The sequence below is a fragment of the Branchiostoma lanceolatum genome, chromosome 1 (genome assembly GCF_035083965.1).
Source record: "Branchiostoma lanceolatum isolate klBraLanc5 chromosome 1, klBraLanc5.hap2, whole genome shotgun sequence".
Taxonomy (NCBI): domain Eukaryota; kingdom Metazoa; phylum Chordata; class Leptocardii; order Amphioxiformes; family Branchiostomatidae; genus Branchiostoma; species Branchiostoma lanceolatum.
In genome coordinates, this window is record NC_089722.1 from 22,728,007 (window position 1) to 22,748,845 (window position 20,839).

At 41.2% G+C, this 20,839-nt stretch overlaps 1 protein-coding gene across 1 annotated transcript; it reads right to left on the reverse strand.

Moving 5' to 3' along the window:
- Positions 1 to 14: 14 nt before the first annotated feature.
- Positions 15 to 19,394, reverse strand: LOC136447594 (polycystin family receptor for egg jelly-like). Its single transcript, XM_066446642.1, has 25 exons — positions 19,118 to 19,394; positions 18,384 to 18,510; positions 17,700 to 17,784; positions 16,462 to 16,608; positions 15,048 to 15,288; positions 13,214 to 13,414; positions 12,578 to 12,803; positions 12,128 to 12,239; positions 11,600 to 11,804; positions 11,137 to 11,279; positions 10,489 to 10,596; positions 7,363 to 7,539; positions 6,285 to 6,410; positions 5,971 to 6,082; positions 5,616 to 5,701; positions 5,306 to 5,425; positions 4,768 to 4,917; positions 3,999 to 4,211; positions 3,556 to 3,850; positions 2,975 to 3,105; positions 2,423 to 2,641; positions 1,676 to 1,783; positions 993 to 1,171; positions 594 to 659; positions 15 to 126 (listed from the first exon to the last, which is right to left on the reverse strand). The coding sequence occupies exons 1-25, from the start codon at positions 19,392 to 19,394 to the stop codon at positions 15 to 17; spliced, it is 3,966 nt and encodes a 1,321-aa protein (XP_066302739.1).
- Between the last annotated feature and the right edge of the window lie 1,445 nt (positions 19,395 to 20,839).

Sequence of the window (20,839 nt, forward strand, 5' to 3'; positions counted from 1 at the left end):
TTAAAGAAAGCCAGTTACCTTGAACTCTTCGCAATGAACAAGTTGCGGAATCTTGTCATATCCTCCTCCACTGATGTAGGAATAGCGCGCTCGATCTTTCCGTCATCTTCGTCAACAGCGAACCACCTACACGAAGAATAGAATAATGAAAAATAAAATTTAAGTTATCTTTCACGCAGTATTTTGTTACGACCGTTTTGAGCCATATTCTAGAAGGTAGTGTCTATAGCATGTTTAAAAGGTCCATGCCCAAACATGAGATTGTTCTGAACGTTTTGCAAGTTACGGAAAATATGTACGAAGATCTAATAAAGAGAGGGGAAAATCAGATTGGCCCAAACTCGTACAGACACATGTACTATATATACTCCGGTTGAGATATCAATGGCCCTACGCTATACTCTAAACCTAAAAATAGTCAGAAAGTAATCAGTTTTGAAATATGCTCACCGGACAAGCATACTGTACAAGAAAATACATCATTAAAGCTATCGTTAAGATATGTAATGATATCCTCTAACTTGGCAAACCATACGGCATTTGATCACGTTGTGTTTTTAATCCACAGTTGAAATTTCATTACAAATTATTACCTGTTACATAGGAAAAAGTCCGGGGCGTTTGTTCCTCTGTTGACTACAACAATCTGACTGAGGTACCTGGAACAGGAGATCAACAAATCAGCAGTTAAAGGGCTAAAGCAGTCATAATGGTTTTTCAAGTAGCTAGCTAGTGGTAGTGCAATGAGGCTTCGCTACGGCTCACGATTGTAAGCCAAGGTCTCCCCCACTCTTCTCAATAAGTGTGTTGGGTTCTTTTACGTGCAGAGGTTTGACGCTTGAGGCTTTGAAGCTGCCTCATACATGGGGCCGTCGGCTTTACGTCACCATGCGAAATAGTATAATTTAAGAATAAAACACTTGTGTACAGAGAACTTTGTTATCCACTAACGCCATTCATCTATTGCATTTCTGTTGTTACTGTAATCTCACCATGACGGACTAAACCCCGCATTGTTGTGCCACACCCTCATGTGGGTGAGGACCCCTAGCGGCTCTTCTGTTGACACCAGGAAAGAGTCCACACTGCCCTGTTCATACAGACATCGGTTGTCGTCCCTCAGCGTGAAGGGAGGGCTCTCGTACTGGCTGCCGTATAGCACCAACGTAATCTGGGATGAAATGCAGGTCAAAGTTAATGTTGTAGTTTATATCACCGTGACAGAACTGCAATACAGTTGCTATCATCAACCTTAATCATTGATGTCTTACATTCTATATAGTTCAACCGATGAAGGAACTGGCCATCGTTAATATACAAATTTCTTTTGCGGACCTCATCAGTAGTCTGTTCAACACAAACTCTCATTGTCCAGGGTCATTGACCTTTCCTAAAGAGTTGGTGATATTTGACCTCTAAGGCAGGATATTGCTTTAAAAAGTACCAAAAGGAGCTCATGATTCTTTATCACTATAGAAACCAGTCATTACAGGTTCTTACACCATGGTAACAGACCGTTTTCAGTCTGACATAATGTGGTTCATGTTAGCATACAATTATGTGCCATAAACAGGATTACGATGGACCCAAGGCACGCTGGCGGCGTCGCTGCGTCCTAAACTGGATTTGTGTTACCCTTAACAAGTGTGATTTAGTCGTGATTTAGCCAGACTACCTCCGCGGTTGTTCCCGCGTTGCCCCGGAATCCGGTGTATACTGTGATGACGTACTGACATTCCTTGCGAGGGTTCAGCTTGTGTCCAGGCAGTATTCCTATTCCAGCCTGCAATTGATACAGGAAATTGAGAAAACGCAGCTGTACATCGCTGTTACTATTACAGGTATTGATAATCCTAATATTATCAAAATATTTTGCTACGTTTAATATAAGATTTTGTTTATGAATGCAAGACACATGAGTCTTTCAACACTTAATCAAGTATAATGCTATGATCTGTATCACATTCAAAACAGCCACATGGATGGCACATTTCCCTGCTTCTATTATGGTTTGATAAATCCGATGACAAAATTGTATTAATGATGATGATGATTTTATTCAGTAAGAAACTCGCGGGTTATGTTGCAACATAATCCGAATTCCGTTCTTAGTACAAATGTTTCAACATGGCGAGGAATGCGTATATTTTCTGACTCTCTGTTCGCTTTTTGTTTCAAATATGTGAACATGTTCTGACTATCTTGTCCTTAATGCTCCTAAAACATTTGCTACGCATTTCCTGTGTTCCTTTGTGCTAAGGGTGAATTTTCTGTTGGTATTTAGCTTGCCATAAACGCAGTTATTTCAAAGCATTTGTCCTTAATTACTGTATTGAAAAACATTAAATGGGGAATGGTAATGCATAAACAAATGTTACCTAATACAACTATGATTTACACATCAGAATATAATTCGTCTGACCTTAGCGATATCTTTCCTGTCTACTTTCCTGGCCCAGACGATTCCCATCAAGTAAGAAGCGAACACAGTAAGAACCAGGATGAGACCTGCCGGGTTCTCCAAGATGTTTGCTGAGAGAGCGTCTTGGATGTTGAGCTGATTCGGCGCCACGAATCCAGCAAATTTGGTCAGGTGATCACACTGGCAGTGGATGTGGGTTATGTTGGACATCAGGCCGACCTGAGACAAACAGTACGAATTTACCAAAAAGTCATTAAATATTATGCACATTTTTCATCATAACGACCTGTTTTTGAGAAAATGGTCTACGGTACAAATTTACAATAGATTCATTAAATTTCATGCACATTCATCTACATATACAACGTTTATAAGCACCATAACGGCCTTTTTGTAAGAGATATGGCCGTCGGTACAAGGTTTTCAAAAGATTAAATAAATCTTATGCACATTCATTTACACATATAACGTTTATAGACATCATAACGACCTGTTTGTGAGTGATATGGTAAACGGTACAAACCAATTTAACCAAAACTGTGTATAACTTACTCTACAGCCGTCTCTCTGCCACAGGTGGGTTCCGTTCTCCTCAAAGTAGACACAGGATGTCTCGAAGGCGTAGAGAGTGAAGTTGACGGTTTCTCCGCTGACACGGTCAGACTCAGAGCCGAACCGAACTCCTGTAATTGTAGATACATTTGTAATATTTCTGTCAGATGAGGTCTGCGAGCGGAAATGTCTATGATGATATGATGACAATTCCCAGCAATATTTTAGATCACTTACTGTTAATAGAGAGAGAGAGAGAGAGAGAGAGAGAGAGAGAGAGAGAGACGTTGCCTAATGCTAAAAGGGCAACGGATGTGATATATATATATTATGCTGTTAATGTATGAACATAAATAAACTATATATCTAATGGATTCTTCATTATCATCATCCGTATAAAACATTTGTATATCATGCGATGATCAGAGATATAACGATAGTCTCCATCGGTTGTTCTACCTGATGCAAAAATGAAACATTTTGTACATTTTTGTATTAAGAGATTTTCAAGCCAACGTTTCAATTACGCAATGGTCATAATTCCTTTCGTATTAAGCATATGCCAGAACAAAAAGTGATACCGATAAAATAGTCAGTCTTGTTGTACAGGTCCACATCTTCGTCTGTGATGGCAATCTCATCTTCCGGCAGGAACCACTGGTAAGCGCTGGACCTCAAGGATGTTTCGTTTACCCATGGGACGGAGAAGAGCTCATCGTCCGGAACTGGTAGGGTGGTTGTCCAGGTATAGTTGTCGGGTGTTGGAGACTCGTGTTTTCTCAACCACAGGGTGACGTCATGAGGAAAGAGGGTGCTGTTGAATTCCAAGCTGAAGCTCATTGATGACATATTGTTCCGAGCATGAACATGGAAAATCTGAAAGGAATAGAATCAGCTTCTTTATCTGTCCGCACATGTTTTAAGACGACGGAAGAGAGTCTATTCATGTAGATAGAATATAGCATAGCTTTACCAAGAAGAAGATTGCATAATTGCCATTGTGACATTTAAATATCAGACCTACCGATATGTCACCGAGTAGGGAAGATGTAGTAAAAGTGTCCATCCAGTCATCCAGGCTTCTGTTTTCCCTTCTCGTCAGGATGTCTATTGGTTCACTCAGGGCAGACACAGGAACGGTAGAGTTGCCACATTTGACCGCGAGTCCTGTCACATCTGACTCGATAATCCGCGAATTGTTTGAATATTCGAACGGATTGAAATTAGATTCCAGGAACTGCAAAGAAAAGTAGCATTGTATGATGATAGATAGATTGATGATTAAATGTACATAATCATTCTATCTAAATCATGATGTATCTAAATATGGTGTTATGTTTGTATATACTAAATATGATACTAAATTTATAACCTACCATTGTGGCTAATTGTGATGACTGTTTGATTAACAGTATAGTTTGAATAAAAAAACGTGTCTTAGTATTTTCCCACATCTTACAACAACAACAACAACAAAATCTACAAGATACATGTATAAATGACTTCATATGATTTCTTCTATCTAAAACTGTGTAATTTGAGGATTACTACTAAAAGAGCTGTCTGTGAAATCGCTGAAATACGCAGGGATGTTCAAACAAATCCCCCTCACACTTGTGCGTACATTCAAGTCCACATGAGTTGCGTGTGAACAGATTTGGTTGAGGTGAGATTTGAGGCCGAAAAGCTCATCTAGAAAACAACTTCTTCACCGCAAACTTTACCTAACACATCAATATACGCACAAGTGTGAGGGGGCTTTTTTTGTGACAGGAGGGAGTAGCAGATTGTACCTGAACCCCAACCGTCCCCCCTCCCGGACAGTCATCTCCAACCAGTGCCGAAATGGACGGCAGGCGGACAAAAGAGTCGCTCACACCCGCCACCGTGTACAGCCTCTCGGAGGGGTCAGCGGGATCTTCTCGTTCAATTCTCACGTGAATCTGTGTGAGGATAAATAATTGCCTCAATCATCCGCAGGCTATGATTCTTTTAAAACACTCCTATTCCACTAGGGCGGCGAGTTCACTGCGACCGCGCTGCGACCGAGAGCTCAAAACTCTCTTAAAAACGAATCTTTTTACGCTTTGTTTGTTTTGTTATCTTTTCAATCATCGTTTTACATTTTGCAAGAAATTCCTATTATGAATTTACACAAATCAAATCTAGTTTACAGCGAGGTCGCTGCGCAATAAGGTTGACAAGACATACAAAATACAGTGATATTGTCTGCATTTTTACTCCCAAAATTTCAATGACATAAAAGTAGACTTTCGCAAAGAATAAGTCAAACAAATAATGAGACGGGACACCATTTTAACAGAATCGTACCTTGGATGTATAAATATCTGCAAACAGATCATCGTCATCGTAAGCTGGCATCATATTGAGTAAGTAGATGTCGTCAAGCACATCCAAGGCTTGGAAGGTCTTTGTCGTGGCCTCTTTGTTCTGTAAAGTCAAAACACACAAGACTTACAAGCGTTACCTATTAAGTAGAATATCACTAGAAAGGTAACATTTGCAAGCAAAGACATGATGTTTACCTTTACATGCTCTAGCCTAACAACGTTATACCGGGTATACCCTTTCGCAAATATTTATGTGCTATTTATTTGCTTTGTCTTATTTTTTTGCCTACCTTTGCCAACATGTCGGAGAATCCCACACCACTGTTTTGCTCCGCCATGGCCTTCATCTCAGAAGCTTTGAACACATGGACTGCGCCTGGAAAGTGGAAAGTTTTGGTAGGACACATTGAAAACACATCGAGCCTTTCAGCTTTGCAAAGCATGAGTGGCCCTTTGGGACATATGCGAAAAGCTAGCCTTTACCAGGCTTTACGTGTCGCTGAAAAGAGTAGAAATTGGAAAATACTGTCTTATACATTATCTTGTAAACAGGAAAAACACCAGTTTCCATGAAAATACGACAAAGTGTTATTCAACATCTGAAAAGACTTGTCATTGATGTGAACAGCTGCTAACGATACATACCTGTAAATATGAATGCCGTCGCGATGTTCACCTCTCTCTCCGTCAAGGTGTTATTTCCTGACAGATCTCTTAACGTCTCAAATAGATGCTGCATACACGTGGAACTATCGACCTGCATCGAAAATAGACTTAACTTGAAACTCTATATCGATATAAACATCTCATTACATCAGGGCTCTCATGTCAGATTTTGGTCAAATTATGTGAAATTATAAATATTAGTACAGTTAAACTTCCAGACCAGATTCCTAATCTACTGACTGGTCTTAAACAATAATATGGAAATCTAAGTGTTTTTGAATACAAATACTTACTTGTGCATTCCCAGACACATACTCGGGAAACGCAGTCACTAGCAGGATAGTGGTTGCCAACCCCACAGTCCCGTCATAGTCCTGTAGCTCTACGTTTGCCATGTTCTCAGCCACTATGTCTGTAACCTAAAGAATAAAGCAACAATTGGTAACGATCAGCAACAAGAACATTGCATTATGTTATATTACATTATATCATATATCATATATCATATTCTTGAACCTTGAACCTTGATCATGAACGAGGACATCTGTGATGTCATCTCGGGAGACAATGAGTCATTCTGCACCACTCAGTCCAGTCTTCCATTAACGATCTCAGCTCTGTTGTTGAAATGTCACTGAGCCCAGCATCCCTTTTTAGGTTGTATCATATATATCATATATCATATATCATGTATCATGTATCATGTATCATGTATCATGTATCATGTATCATGTATCATGTATCATTATCATGTATCATATATCATATATCATATATCATATATCATATATCATATATCATATATCATATACCATATACCATATATCATATATCATACATCATACATGATATATCATATATCATATATCATATATCATATATCATATATCATATATCATATATCATATATCATATATCATATATCATATATCATATATCATATATCATATATCATATATCATATATCATATATCATATATCATATATCATATATCATATATCATATATCATATATCATATATCATATATCATATTATATCATATTACATCATATCATTGTAGTGTTGGGAAGACCCTCTAACTCTTGAAAACCGACTAAGGCCATAGGGTGTAGCGCAATATCTGTAAGCGTTCTTTCTTTAAATCAAAAAAAAAAACTGAAGAAAAATTGTCGATGTACCATGCACAAGAATGTCAAGAAAGATCATCATTATCAATACTAAGTTCTGGCTTACTGGGTTCTACTTCTTCTTTCGAGACAGTGGAAGACGAATGATCCCACTTTATCTGTAATGTGTGTGTTTTGTGATGGTAGAAAGAGAGTAGTTTTCTTTGCATCTGTAAACGTGGAGAAAATAGGATGGAATGTACCTCAGTGATGTCCTCCCCTTTGTTGGCCAGGGACGCTGCAACGGCAGCAACTGTCACTGAGCTCATGAACGCTTCGGCCGAATACCCCAGTGACAGGAGGCTGTAGAACGGCTCGATTTGACTGTCGGACATCGCATCCGCGAGTGAAATTAATTGAGCTATGTCAGGGGCTGTGATCTAAAAGTGGTTGACATAAACACAAAATATCAAGTCCAGTTTATTGACCCTTATTTTTTGGGAGAATAGGAAGAAGAGGAAACGGAGCAAAAACAACATGCTTTCTTTCCGTGAAGAAAATGTAATGTGAACGGATGGTCATAGGTATGTAAATTGAGCATTAATCTGGATTTTAGTTTACATACAAGTTTACTAAGTTAACATATTAAGCTTGGTTATAGAGAATTGACCAATAATTCCTGGATTGTATTAGAATGTTGGTACAATTAAGCTGTTGATTAAGTTTATCAGGGTTGGCGGCGTTTTGCTACAGTCGGTTGGGTAACTGAAAAATTTAAAGTTAAGTTGAATTTCATATTTTTTCACCGTTCACTTATTTGCTTAACGGGAGTCGCCCAAACATAGGACGTTTTTTTACGCGCTCGAACTCACGGCGCTCCATTGCTGGTTGTCAGAGAATGGTCATGTTTTAATGAATGAATTTTGAACACATTCATCTAAAGAACATACATGGACAAGAAATGTATTCATATTGTTCATGGGCCCTTCACGCTCCGAGTTACAAGCGGCAAACGCTGTGAGACGTTTTCACGAATGTACCTTCTGATTTAGTGCTACGCCAGATAGTGTGCCTAACTTAGTACGCTTTGGTAATTTTGCTCTCTTCGGAAGTTGGTGATGAAGTTAGGGAAATGTAAATAAGGCTTGAAGTCTGCTATATTCTAGCTTTCTTTTGACCGGAAAATTTTGACTGTGTGCACTTCTAACGTCATGTGAGAAGGGCTATATCTAGCGCATCCCAGCTCATATTCCCACGGGAAATAGGCTACTACGCGGCCCGACGTACGTATTGAATGCGGCCCGACTTACGAAATCATTACGAAAAAACGACACCGCTTACATCAACAATACTCCGTCTACTTATTGGGAAACATCTTCGCCATCTCTGTATTCAGTTTCCTTTTCATAGACGGTACCAATCACATGTTAGAGCGTAACAAAACTGTGCGTTGAAACGTTCCGCCACCATCGCGGTCCAAAAAAATGGCGGGAAAACAACGTCGTCAGACGACAGCAATGTTTACGTTGTTTTTCTTTGGTCGGTTTTCTTCTCAACAAACACTTAAAGACCCAAATTTTTAGTGTTTTATGAAATTATTTTTCTTATGTGTATGATAGCTGTGTGACTTATGTATCTGCTTGGCACAGGTCGTATATTTAGGTGCCGGGCCGTCTAGCTACGCAGTGACCCTCTACTCAGCGTTGCCATCATTATTGTCAAAATACTACATTTCGACAAAACAAGAAATGAATATGTAACGTTGGGTAACCTAAATTCGGGATTTTTCCGATAATGGTTGACTGAAATCAATCTAGCAGAACAATAAACCATCCTTTTTTTCTATTATTCTGTCAGTATCATGTACTATCTTTGCACTAATCATATATATGGTAGATTTTGTCTCTAGTCGTGCTGACACCATAATATTTCAACTTCAAACTACCGTCCGCCGCACGCACAATGACGGTGCTGTCGGACAGGGGGGCACATTAATTCGGGAGAGAAGATTCGTCTTGAATATCTTACCGCTAATCACATTTTATACAGCAGCTATTCGTTCCATCCTTGGCTTGAGGAGAGTGCTATGGATATAGACGTGTCCAAGTAAAAAAAATACACGAAAAAACGGCCGCACCGCACACATCAGGCCTTTGCTAACATCCCGTTTGTTGAGTCGGTAGAACGTCACTCAAAGTCGATCCCCACCGTCATTGCAACGTGTACATTATTCATGGCAAGTTAGCTGGATGCCGTAGTAATGGTTATACTACTATGTCCATGTGTTCCTTGTTGTGTTAGGAGCAAACTTTGAGGAAAATATCGTCTTCAGTCCACTATCACACGCAACATTTAGACAAAAAAGTGTTCCTCACAAACCTCTTGTCGTCTGCTTGACAACATGATTCTGGGTAACAATATGGCGGCGGGAAAATACACGTGCCGTAGGTTGTAGCAACAAAGAGGAGTTTTGATGATTGATCACACTTAGAATCCAGTTGCAGGTTAGCAAAAGAGATTGTAATAAGTTGTCTTGTAAATAATTGTGTTTAGCAGGCAGGAGATGTGACATTTGTCTTATAACCCAGCGAACAACCGTGCAGTGTGAGTCTCCCACGAAGCCCCCAGACTCTGTAAATAAGGGACGGAGAGTTTTTGACGTCGCCAACTTCTAATGCATGGTTATCGAAGCTTTTCAGACAGTGTTCTGAATGCGTTAGTCTGTCAAGTTTGCATTTCTAGCGGTATTACTGATGTTGCATCTAGCACATATCCCTAAATACCCCGTTTTCGAAAAATCCCGAATTTAAGTACCCCACGAATTTAGGTTACCCAACGTGACACATATGTTTTGAATGCAAATAAAAATTATGTGCATGGACTTGGTTTATTTATCTTCCTTATGAGCATAGTCAGTGGACACAAACACGGCGTACTTATGCATAACAAGATCACTAAAAAATCCGTCCTAAGTTAGGGCGCGTCCTAAGGTAGGGCAACCCCCGTTATGTTTGCTAACTGAAATAAGAATTTTGTTCCTCTCTGCCATTTCTAAGATCATTTAGTGTATAACGTGTATACGCCATTAATTGATTTTTGTTACTATTTGTTACCAATTACCATCATTATAATTCTCTGATTAGTTATCATATTGTCATCATTTGTTATCATTTACTATGATCATTATTATCTTATGACTTGTTAGATTTATGTTATAATTTGTAAACATAGATGGGAGAAGACCTGGAACAAGCCGTCATGGCTTTTTTCTTCCTCTAACACGTGTCTGTTAATGTTCGTAAACTGATTTTAACATGTGCAAATGAATGAAATACAAAATCAACATCAGAAACACAACATTTTTTCTGAACCAGGCATTAGCAACTCACCAAAATCGGGTCCATTATAACCGTGGTGCTGCGTCCGTCAGCGCTTGATGCTACCAGCTCTATTATTATGTTACCAGGAGCGATGTCCAACATGGGTGTGTAGAAGACCTGATTAAAAGACATAAGTGCATCTAGGAATTGCTTGATATTACTTAGACCTAGACCTAGACCTAGACCTAGACCTAGACCTAGACCTAGACCTAGACCTAGACCTAGACCTAGACCTAGACCTAGACCTAGACCTAGACCTAGACCTAGACCTATACTTAGACCTAAACCTAGACCAAGACCTAGACCTAGACCTAGACCTAGACCTAGACCTAGACCTAGACCTAGACCTAGACCTAGATCTAGACCTAGACCTAGACCTAGACCTAGACCTAGACCTAGACCTAGACCTAGACCTAGACCTATACTTAGACCTAAACCTAGACCAAGACCTAGACCTAGACCTAGACCTAGACCTAGACCTAGACCTAGATCTAGACCTAGACCTAGACCTAGACCTAGACCTAGACCTAGACCTAGAGGTTCCAACGTCGTACGAGGCATGGGGCTGTTAGAGCAGCACATCACGTTGTCCTTTACCTGCCTTGTCAACGGAAAAATTATAAAATAACGCGGTGAAAAATAATACAACAAACTTACCCAGCCAGAATACGCGTTTACAACGATGTCCACGGGCGTAGCTGGGCCTTCCCCGGGGAAATTGACTGTTGACATTTCAACTCCCTCCGCTTCGATCTTATACTTAATATCTATTCTGAGTGGGCCAAGCTCGTCATAAAACTCTGCAAAATGAAACATAATGTAATTATGTCAATGGATGATACATTATTCTTAGACTAGATTCAACCATAGTTCATGCAACAGGTCCAAGACAAAAGATACAAAAACTAGAAATTCTGCTGCAGTATCAACAAAAGCCGCTAGGATGCCCATAATTGACCTTCAGCTCAGCCTTTCCAAAATCTACCCACTTATCATCACAATCCATCTTAACTTATGATGACTAAAGATTTTCGAAAAGACACACACAAACACGACAATACCTCCATTTTCACGGAGGTAAAAATATATATTTTTTCTGTCAACAACAAAGAAAGGATACCTTCACAGACGATGCAGAACTTGTCCACTAAGGATACTCCCTGTGCCGGAATGATGGAGCACAGGTCCGTTGGTATTTCTCCGGAGCTGTCCTGGAGAAGCCTCTCTGGTACCGGGTTCCTGATCACGAGGAACCGGTACTCGGCAATCCTCGGAAAGGCTGGGTCGATGTAGGTGGTAGTCCTGATCGTGTAGTTTCCGGGGACCTGCAATGTCAGACAAAGAAAGTCTCAAAAGAATGCTTTATAATTTTTTTTACAACAAACCTTGGGAAGATACCCGCTTCCAGCCATGTAAATAGTACGAAATGCAACTTTTTGTATAACGTACCAATCGTGATTTTAGCCTCTTAAAAGACGACTGCGGGGTAGCAAGAATCATCAGTTTATATCATTGCGATGCACATTTAGAATAATCAGCAACGATGGAATGCTTTGATACGTACTGTAAAAACGTTGGGACGAATTTTCAGGTTACTGCTATCAAGGAGTAATATATCGTTAGTCCAGTCAAGGCCAGGAAAGTCTACTGGGGCTTCCTCTAGAGTCCATGTGTAAGGACCTGAAGTGTCTATGGTTGATGGCATGGTGAGGTGAAACATCTCGTGAGCCAGTAAGTTTGGGTTACAGTTTGCGGAACAGCTGCAGAAACGAAATAAATGATAACGGTTTATTGGTCAGAAATTACACGTGCAATGGCAGCCAGTGCTGAATTGCTGCATGGTTTAGAATCACATAATACACAACAGATACATATTTGCTCCGCACTTGTGCTTTGTGGAACTGTCGCGAGGGTCTGGGCGGCTGCCATTCGGCGCCAGCAGGTGACCTTAAGCTTCCAAAACCGAAGTCAGGTGTAGTGAGGAAACTCGTGTAAAGTGCCTTTCCCAATGGCGCAACATCGGGGCAAATCAGTGGTTTCAAACCCGGGATCTCTCGCGCCACCCAATGCATATGTTGGTGAAACGAAATGTACGTACGTTATTCTGTACTCTCCGTAGCCAGATACATCGACGGTGTGTATGTTGATGTAGGTATAACCAGGTTGATGTCCCTCAGCGGAGATGACCAGGCTGACTTTGACAATGGAGTTCAGCGGGACGGGTTTGGTGAAGAGGTAAAAATGCAAGAAACCACCGTCTGGATCCGAATCTGCCTCTTGGTCTCCGAGAAGAGCTTCGCAAGCCGATAGGTTGCCGCTGGTAACTGAGAAACAGTCTGTTAGATATTGAATCTGAGGTTCATAGCTATCTGTGGCACTGGCTGCCATTGCACGGGTAATTTCTGAACAATAAACCATTATCATGTTAAGATTTTATGGATTTTACATGAGAGTTCTACGGATATTCTATACACAAAATCTATCCTTCTGGTGTTGATGCGGATTCTCATCTTTAGTAGTTCATAGCAGGTACACACGTGAATGCAATTGTTCGCCCTTTTATGCTTAGGTCACAATTGCGCCGGTGCCCGTCGGGGATGTAACCCCGGCCCGGCTCTGACGTCCGGAGGGCACCGACTGTCGTGGTCACAATTAAAGTTTCCTTCACGCTGCCCTGCAGGGGTCCCGGGGTGCTCCGGCAGGCACTCGTGGCATTTTTGTAAAATTTTGTCACCTTCATTGGTCGGTCTCCGGTAGGAACCCGTCAGTTGCTCTGACGGTGTCTTGTAGTGACCCCTGCGGGGTTCGACAAGGTACCGCGTGCTTTTCACATCAATGTGGGGCAGTTGTGGGGACCCTGCCGAATGCCCCGCGAACGACGGTCGGGCATCAGGCAGGCTCCTCGTGGGCACTCTCGGGGGTACATAAAACTGCACTGGAGCTCAAAAAGAAACACAATATACGAAGTTTACGCCTTAGTTCTGCTCACCTGATCTGTAACGTCACACACTTGACCCGGTCTTAAGAAGTACACACACTTTGATCTATGCACTTGGTTTGTTTCAAAACATAAGAATAGTTAATTCTATACTCTTTGGCGATGACACCAACCACGTCCTTGCACCAACATATCCATTTCCCACAAAAACTTTGATTCTCTTATACAACTGGCCAAAGACATTATATAATGTCCTTGAACTGGCCAAGGAGCTAACCAAGATATGTGGAAAGTACATGGTTTGAAGCAAATAAGTTCCAAACAAAGTCTACAAAGACAGATTGCCTTATTTTCTGAAGTAAAAATCAAAGTTATGATATCATTAAGGCCAAAATGTTCATAATAGACAAAAGAAACAGACCAACGTTTTGAGGGGTAATAGTAGATGAAAAATTAAACTCGAAAGCCCAATCTCAGCTATAAGTAAAAAAAAAAGCTGAAATAATTGATGTCATTGTGAAAATCGAATACATCATCCCTCAAAAGATTCTCACAACTATATAATATGCAACAGTCTTATATACCTTACTGTAACATTGTTTGGGGATGTGCCTACCGTACAATTCTACATCCTCTTATAACTCTCCAAAAGAAATTCACAAGGATAGCAACTGCTTCTGACTTTCGCCGAGACAAAATACTAGATATCCACGATATCAATAAATATACAAACAATCACATTTTTCTGGCGTTTGAAAGTGCCATTAAAACCCATCATAGCCCACTGTTGAAGTAAGGAAAGGAAAGGAACATGTAGTAGTCACATGTTCAGTTATTGTCTAACTTTAATCTATACTATTAATCATTTGATTATCATTATCTAAAGTTATCGTATTCTATGTATAATTTTGCTATATTATAATTCATAATCAAGTTTGAGAAGTATAGACCAGGAGGGCCCAGTATAAGCAAGGACATTATATATAATGTCATTGGTATAAGCTATATACGCTTTTTCCTCCTCGTAAACCTGTTTTTATCTATTGTTTATCGTATTATGTATTATAGATTTTCTTGTTCTGCAAATTAATAAACAACAAACAAAAAAAGGCAAACAGGCAAATAATTACTTGTCCCGATGGACTGCCGGCACCCGTAGGGGTACCTCGCGGTGTTCTCACGTTGAGGTCACGGCGACGTTTTGTCTGCGGGGCCCGGGTAGAATTTAAGTCAGAACTAAATTTGTGTCGGGTCCCCGCCGGGCCCAAAAATAGCCCGGTAGCCGCAGGGTGCCCCGCGGGGCCACGTAGGGGTCACGCCAGGAAGTGCCAAAAGAAGGCCCGGGAACTACTCGGCAAGGCCCCTTTTTCCAATTGCGACCTAAGCATTAGGTGGGGCCTTTGCCAGTGGGTCTCCCTGTGTCTGCCCGTGAACCACCCGGCAGGGCCCCTTTGTCTGCCCGTGAATTAACTGGCGGAGCCCCTTTTTTCCAATTGGGACCTAAGCATTAAACCCCCCTAAGCCGACCAGAAGAAAATGGTGACCAGGCCAATAGCTACGGGGCCTATTGCTATTGTGATCAAGGCACGATTGGTTCCTAATGTTTCTTCACTGGAAAGATGTAACCTACCTGGTGGGTTCGGGTAAGAAACTGCTTCACAGGACCAGGCGTAGCTTAACTGGTCGCTGGGGACCTGACAGTCCGGATCATGATACAGCACGGCGGTGATAAAAAGGTGTATCAACGGCAGGGTCCTTGCGGAGTTGCCGCTTACTTTCGCAACAATGGGAAACGGTACCACCTCCAGCCACGTCTGAGCCACGCCGATGCTGGTATGTCCGATCTCGGGTACATCCATGGTCACTGTGACCTGAAAGAATGATCATTAGACCATAGCAAGCAAATTCGATGAATGCCATCAGCACCCGTATTGATTTCTTCCTTATTTTGAAATTAGATTCAGATTCAGTTTTATTTCTTATGACTTTGCATATGACATTTCATAGAAATATGCACATGAAGTGCGTCATAAATTACAAAGGGCTCATGATTTGTAAAATTCACTATGTAAAGTATTGACTATAACATTATGAATTTGAAATAACTTGCACGAACAGATTGAAAATAAGGCACCAAGTTTATTTATACATAAACAATTTCAGCAACTTGACAGTTCGAGCAGTGGAGTTACATTAGTGGCTCGATGTTCATCCGTAGCACAGCACAGTAAAAACTTGTGGTATCAACAGTCAGTGTGGTAGAGCAGGTTTAATGATCGGGGAAGAAAGGAAATAAAAATGGTCTCCCCCGGAGATAGTCAACATGACAATAAATAGCCTGGAAACCATACCGTCGGGGGCTCCCCAATATCTCTAAGGCGCTGGGAGTGATGCCCGCCCGCCCAGATATAGCTTAGCCTGCTCGGGGTGTTGGGTTACGGCCTTGGATTAAATTACTTCGCCCCTCTAGGGCGGCGGCGAAACCGTCGATGACAACTTAAGTAAAAAGGCTACGAAATTCTATATGGCAACTAAGTAGAAAGGCTGACAGAAACGGTTTAATCATAAGCAGACTGGGCCTGGTAGAACACTCCTAAGCCGACCCCTAGAGACTGGGACCAGGCTAGACAATAAAGTACCAACAATGGGAAACTATATCTTGTGGCAGCCTTGATTGTCCTTGATTGTAGACGTGCCACTTGTGTAGCCAGGAATGTAGATGTCATCCTGGTAAGTCAGGTGTCAGTTCAGTTGGAGAACGATTTAATTCTTCAGACCGTAATTTCATGTCATTTTTATTCATTTACCCAGGGTCAAACATATCGCCACAAGGGCGGTTTTCAGTGTGCCCTGCAGACATATATAATAAAAACATACAAAAGTAACAGAATACAAAAGGTGCAAAACAAATTAGGTACAATAATGATAAAAGTGCGATGTAATGTACTTTACAATATTCTTCATGTATTTTACAAACTTAGATGAGCTATCCTGCGTATATCATGTGTTTCCTGCATATCAAGCTGTGTTTGTGGCTTTCCTACCTGAGCCAGAAGCAGACCGGCAGGCAAGGTCTTCGCCGGTAGATCGAGTTTCAACTCGTTGGCATAACCATCAGGGAGAAACTCGTGGAACGAGTCCAAAGGAAGCGTCACTGCGTCGTTTCCCCTTACCGTCCACCGTACCGACACCTTGATGCACAAACATATGCAGGAAACAAAATTAACACCTATTTCAAGATATCCTGGTCGCCAAGCTCACCATTGTATTTGGGAGTCTAAGAGGCGTTTAAAGTTGCATTAAACAGTTTTTATTTTCACTACATACTAAGAACAGAACTCTAAGCCATTCTCATAGTTCCGAGTGCGCATAAGCAGTCCCGATGCATTGTGGTCTGAGGTCAAAGTCATTCACTTGATAACACGTTACGTTTCTTTGTCTAGACCTGTTTGCAAAGTTTTCGACTAGATGCTTGTTTACTTTTAAGGCCTTAACCTTTGACCTGACTGCGGCGCAGGAACTGGAAGGTAATCTATTGGGAATATGGAGGCCACCTCTTCTGTTAACATCATTTATTATTAATGGCAATACATTAAGAAAATGAAAGGTTTGACCTTTGTGGCACTGTCATTTATTATTATCAATATTGATGAAAAAATAATTGGTGCGTAGGCAAATAGCTTCATTTACATTTCGTCTACTTTTCACAAATATCCGGCAAAAAAAAGCTCCTGTAGTTTAGAACTGTGCCTTAAAGGTCTTCAAAAAAGTCTCACCACAGCAGGTTAAAAAAACTGGGAGATTCGGGTTATGCCGCCCATCCACCCACTAATGGAAACTTCTTTGGTAACGAGAATGAGCAGTGATAAATCATCACCCTAACGAAACATTTGTCATTCTCTCGTTCAGTTAATCCTCTTTGAAAGACAAAAACGCCCCTGCAGTTCCAAGAAAAGTTGTTAGGATGCCCAAACCTACACCACTTCTTCCTGACATCAAAATGTATCTGCCACCAAAAAAACACCAAAGCAATAGCATGTCGGTTTGCTGCAGTTCCAAGGCAATCCACCGGGGGCTCAAAGTCAACCTTGACCTTCGTCTTTCCAAGACCTACCTCATACCAAATATCGTCACAATACATCGCGAAAACCGCGAACATAAAACCACCGCGAACATTTCTGCATTTACAGTATCTCCCTTTTTCATGGATATAACAATACCTTAATTTTTGATGAAGACAAAAACAACGCTCGTAAGCTGTTAAAAGGGTACGTATCCTTACTTTGTAGGTGTGATTACACCGGATTGACACAAGCGGAAGGAGGCTGATGTTCCCACATTGGTGCACTCGCAGAGGATTGTCGACACTGTAAATCAAAGCCAAAGTTACAGCTCTCAAATACAAACATTGCAGGTTTTCTATATACTTAACATTACATGGTTGATTGAATTTCTTAATATCAACATATATCTCTATAGGTTTTGCTTTCTGACCACGGTCAACCCCTGGCTTCGGGTGAGGGGAAGGTATATCAATTGTACTATGGTCTCATATTTTGTCTTCCAAATGATTTTGTTATATGTCACTGCTTTTTATCATATTTCGGGATGAAAATATATCGTTTTCTATGGTGATTTGTCCCCCAAGCTATCTCCATCAAAGGGTGTCAACCTTGCCCTGTAAAACGAAATAACATTGCAAACAAGTTGGTACCATTTTCACCGCAAAAAGGTATACTTTTGACTACTGTGCCATGGTATTGTGTAGGCCTTTAATTAAGATTGTTTTTTATTCATTTTTCGTGGTCATGTAAAAAGCCATTTTGACACTTTCGAATAGGCCAATGCAGTCTTGGTGGCCCCTTATAGTTGTACACACCCCAATAACCTTGACCTTCGACCACAATGCATCATGACCTCGCATGCGCACTCGAAACTGTGACACGACTTATGCTAATTTCCGTACCTGCGAATCCCCTCATGGATGTCGACTGTGACGTTGCATGGTTGTGTGACGTCACCAGGCGGTTCGTCTGTGGCGGAGGTCAGGCTGCAGCCGGTAGCGTGCAGGGTCTCACATTGTACGGCCGCGCCTCGATTTGAATACATAGAAATCAATTGGAAATATTTATTAACACAACACAAGTACAGCGACTTTCGTAAGGTCTTCTAACGTTACAACAATACATGCAAACAACAAACAATGGGATACGAAATGATCAATCTCTCTCTATATATATATATATAAGTATATGAATACTTCAATATGTCGAATTTAACATATCACACAGGAGGTGTTCCGCATGAATTCTCAGTCTCTGCGAAAAATCTCGCAAGCCTTTAGGGTAAGAAGTTGCTAAACTACGCGCAAAACTTGTAGAGAGAACTTTTTGGATTTTTTGATTTCGGAACAGTCAATTGTTTGATTTCGGAACAGTCAAGTTTTGTATGGGGATGGAGATTGGCAAAGTATGTTGTATTTGTTCTCGCAAATGTTGCCTTTCTTGTCAATATTTAAAAAAAATGCATCTGTTATTTTGGGACAGTCTATTTCTTTCATGGGGAGGAGTATGGGCGAAACATGCTGTATTTGCTCAGGGGCAAATGACGGCCTTTCTAGTCAAAGGTATCATTGTCGACATCGATTTTTTTGACACGGAAATGATGCCATATCATAAGAGGGTAAATCGAAACGCATACCTTCATATTGCTGACAGATGAACCCCCTAATCCAGCTACAGTCTTTTTCAAACCATTTGGTTCCAAACCCCCCTACATATCCGACACAGCCACCGCGACCGTTAATAGCTGGTGCCGGTTCACCGGGGTACCAGTCAGAAAAGTCGGATGACGTCAGGGGTTGGCCGTCGTCGAATTCCCACTGACCGTCGTTGTTTGCGTCAGTCAGACCAAGCCAGAACCCGTACACTCCACCAAGAATAGTGAGAAAATAGTTAATGGCACTATCCTTCGGCATGGCTAAAATCCCACCGTTTGCCTCACACGTCTGTCTAGCCTCGGCATGCGACTTCGCTACCGGAAAGCTCTTGTAGCAAGCCCCGTTAAAAAGGACGTAGTCTGCTACCGGACAACCGTCTGAAAAAAAAAACGGTAAATTGCTGAAAATGTATCCCTCCAACACCCCAGGCTGATGTACTCGGCGCACAGTTTTTTTTTTCTGTGTGTATGTGTGTGTGTGTGTGTGTGTGTGTGTGTGTGTGTGTGTGTGTGTGTGTGTGTGTGCATGTTTACTGTATTTGCCTTTTAAGCCTTTCTAAAGAACAAAAATGCGCGAAAAGACAAAGTGTTGCTCACAAAATTTAAAGCACTCCCAAGGACGTCCGTCCCCTGTACAGGAGCAGAGGCTGCACGTTCCATTTGCTGCGGCGACACCGTCCCGACAGGAGCACGACGGGGCGGCGACATCACGACGACACCGGGACGACTCTACCCGCGGCAGGGACACAACCGCCACCGACAGGACTGCTGTGATTTCACCAGATAACATTGGTTAAAATAAAAGGTGAAGCGGTCGAACTGAGGACGAAGAATGACGCTTTTTCGTTAAAAGCAATTAATGCGAAGCATAGAATGATAAAGTTCCATGTTTATAATTTACATACTTCATAAGAATTTTGCTTACCTACGGTATATCTTATATCACTTTCTTTGTTTGGCTTTGCTTTCAGTATTTGTTTGACTGTATCTGTTTGTATTTTGTTATATTCTTTGTTTCGATGACGACACTAACATAAGCAACGAGCTAGTATGCCATCATCAAGTCCTGTAATTGAATGTCATTTAGTTAAAAAAATAAATCTACGCGAAGCAGCTACGCTACGGCTCGCGTATGTTTGGGCAAGCACACCCGGTCACCCCTACTCTTCTATATATGTGTGTTGGGTTCTTTTACGTGCAGATGTTCGACGCCCGAAAGCTCCCTCATCATACCCTAGGCCGCCGGCTCCCCCCCCCCCCCATTGTTACTTTGTTACTTTACCTGTCTCTGGGTATGTTGTACCTGTTGCTGCCCCTTGTTTATCTCCCCTACTGCATGTATATTATATATTATGTGAAATATCAGTTCAAAGTCGATAAAGGTTAGACATCCAGGTCATAAGATACACCAAATAGCCCTCAAGCAACTGGATATAAAAGTAGTGGATGCTACTACTTGAGAAGTCTGACCGTTTACAAAATCATATATTATACAGTTTCTTGATTAACAGCTATTTGGTGTATGAGCTCAATACTAATGGATTTCTGTTGATCTGTACATATTATGTGATGTCCCTGCCCAAGTACTGTTTACTATGTTGGCCTTGGTATTATATATTTACTTATATATGTTTTCAACCTTCTTCATTTATTCGAGTAGATGGTCCCCGCCTTTATTTGGTCTATTCCACCGTATCACGCAGT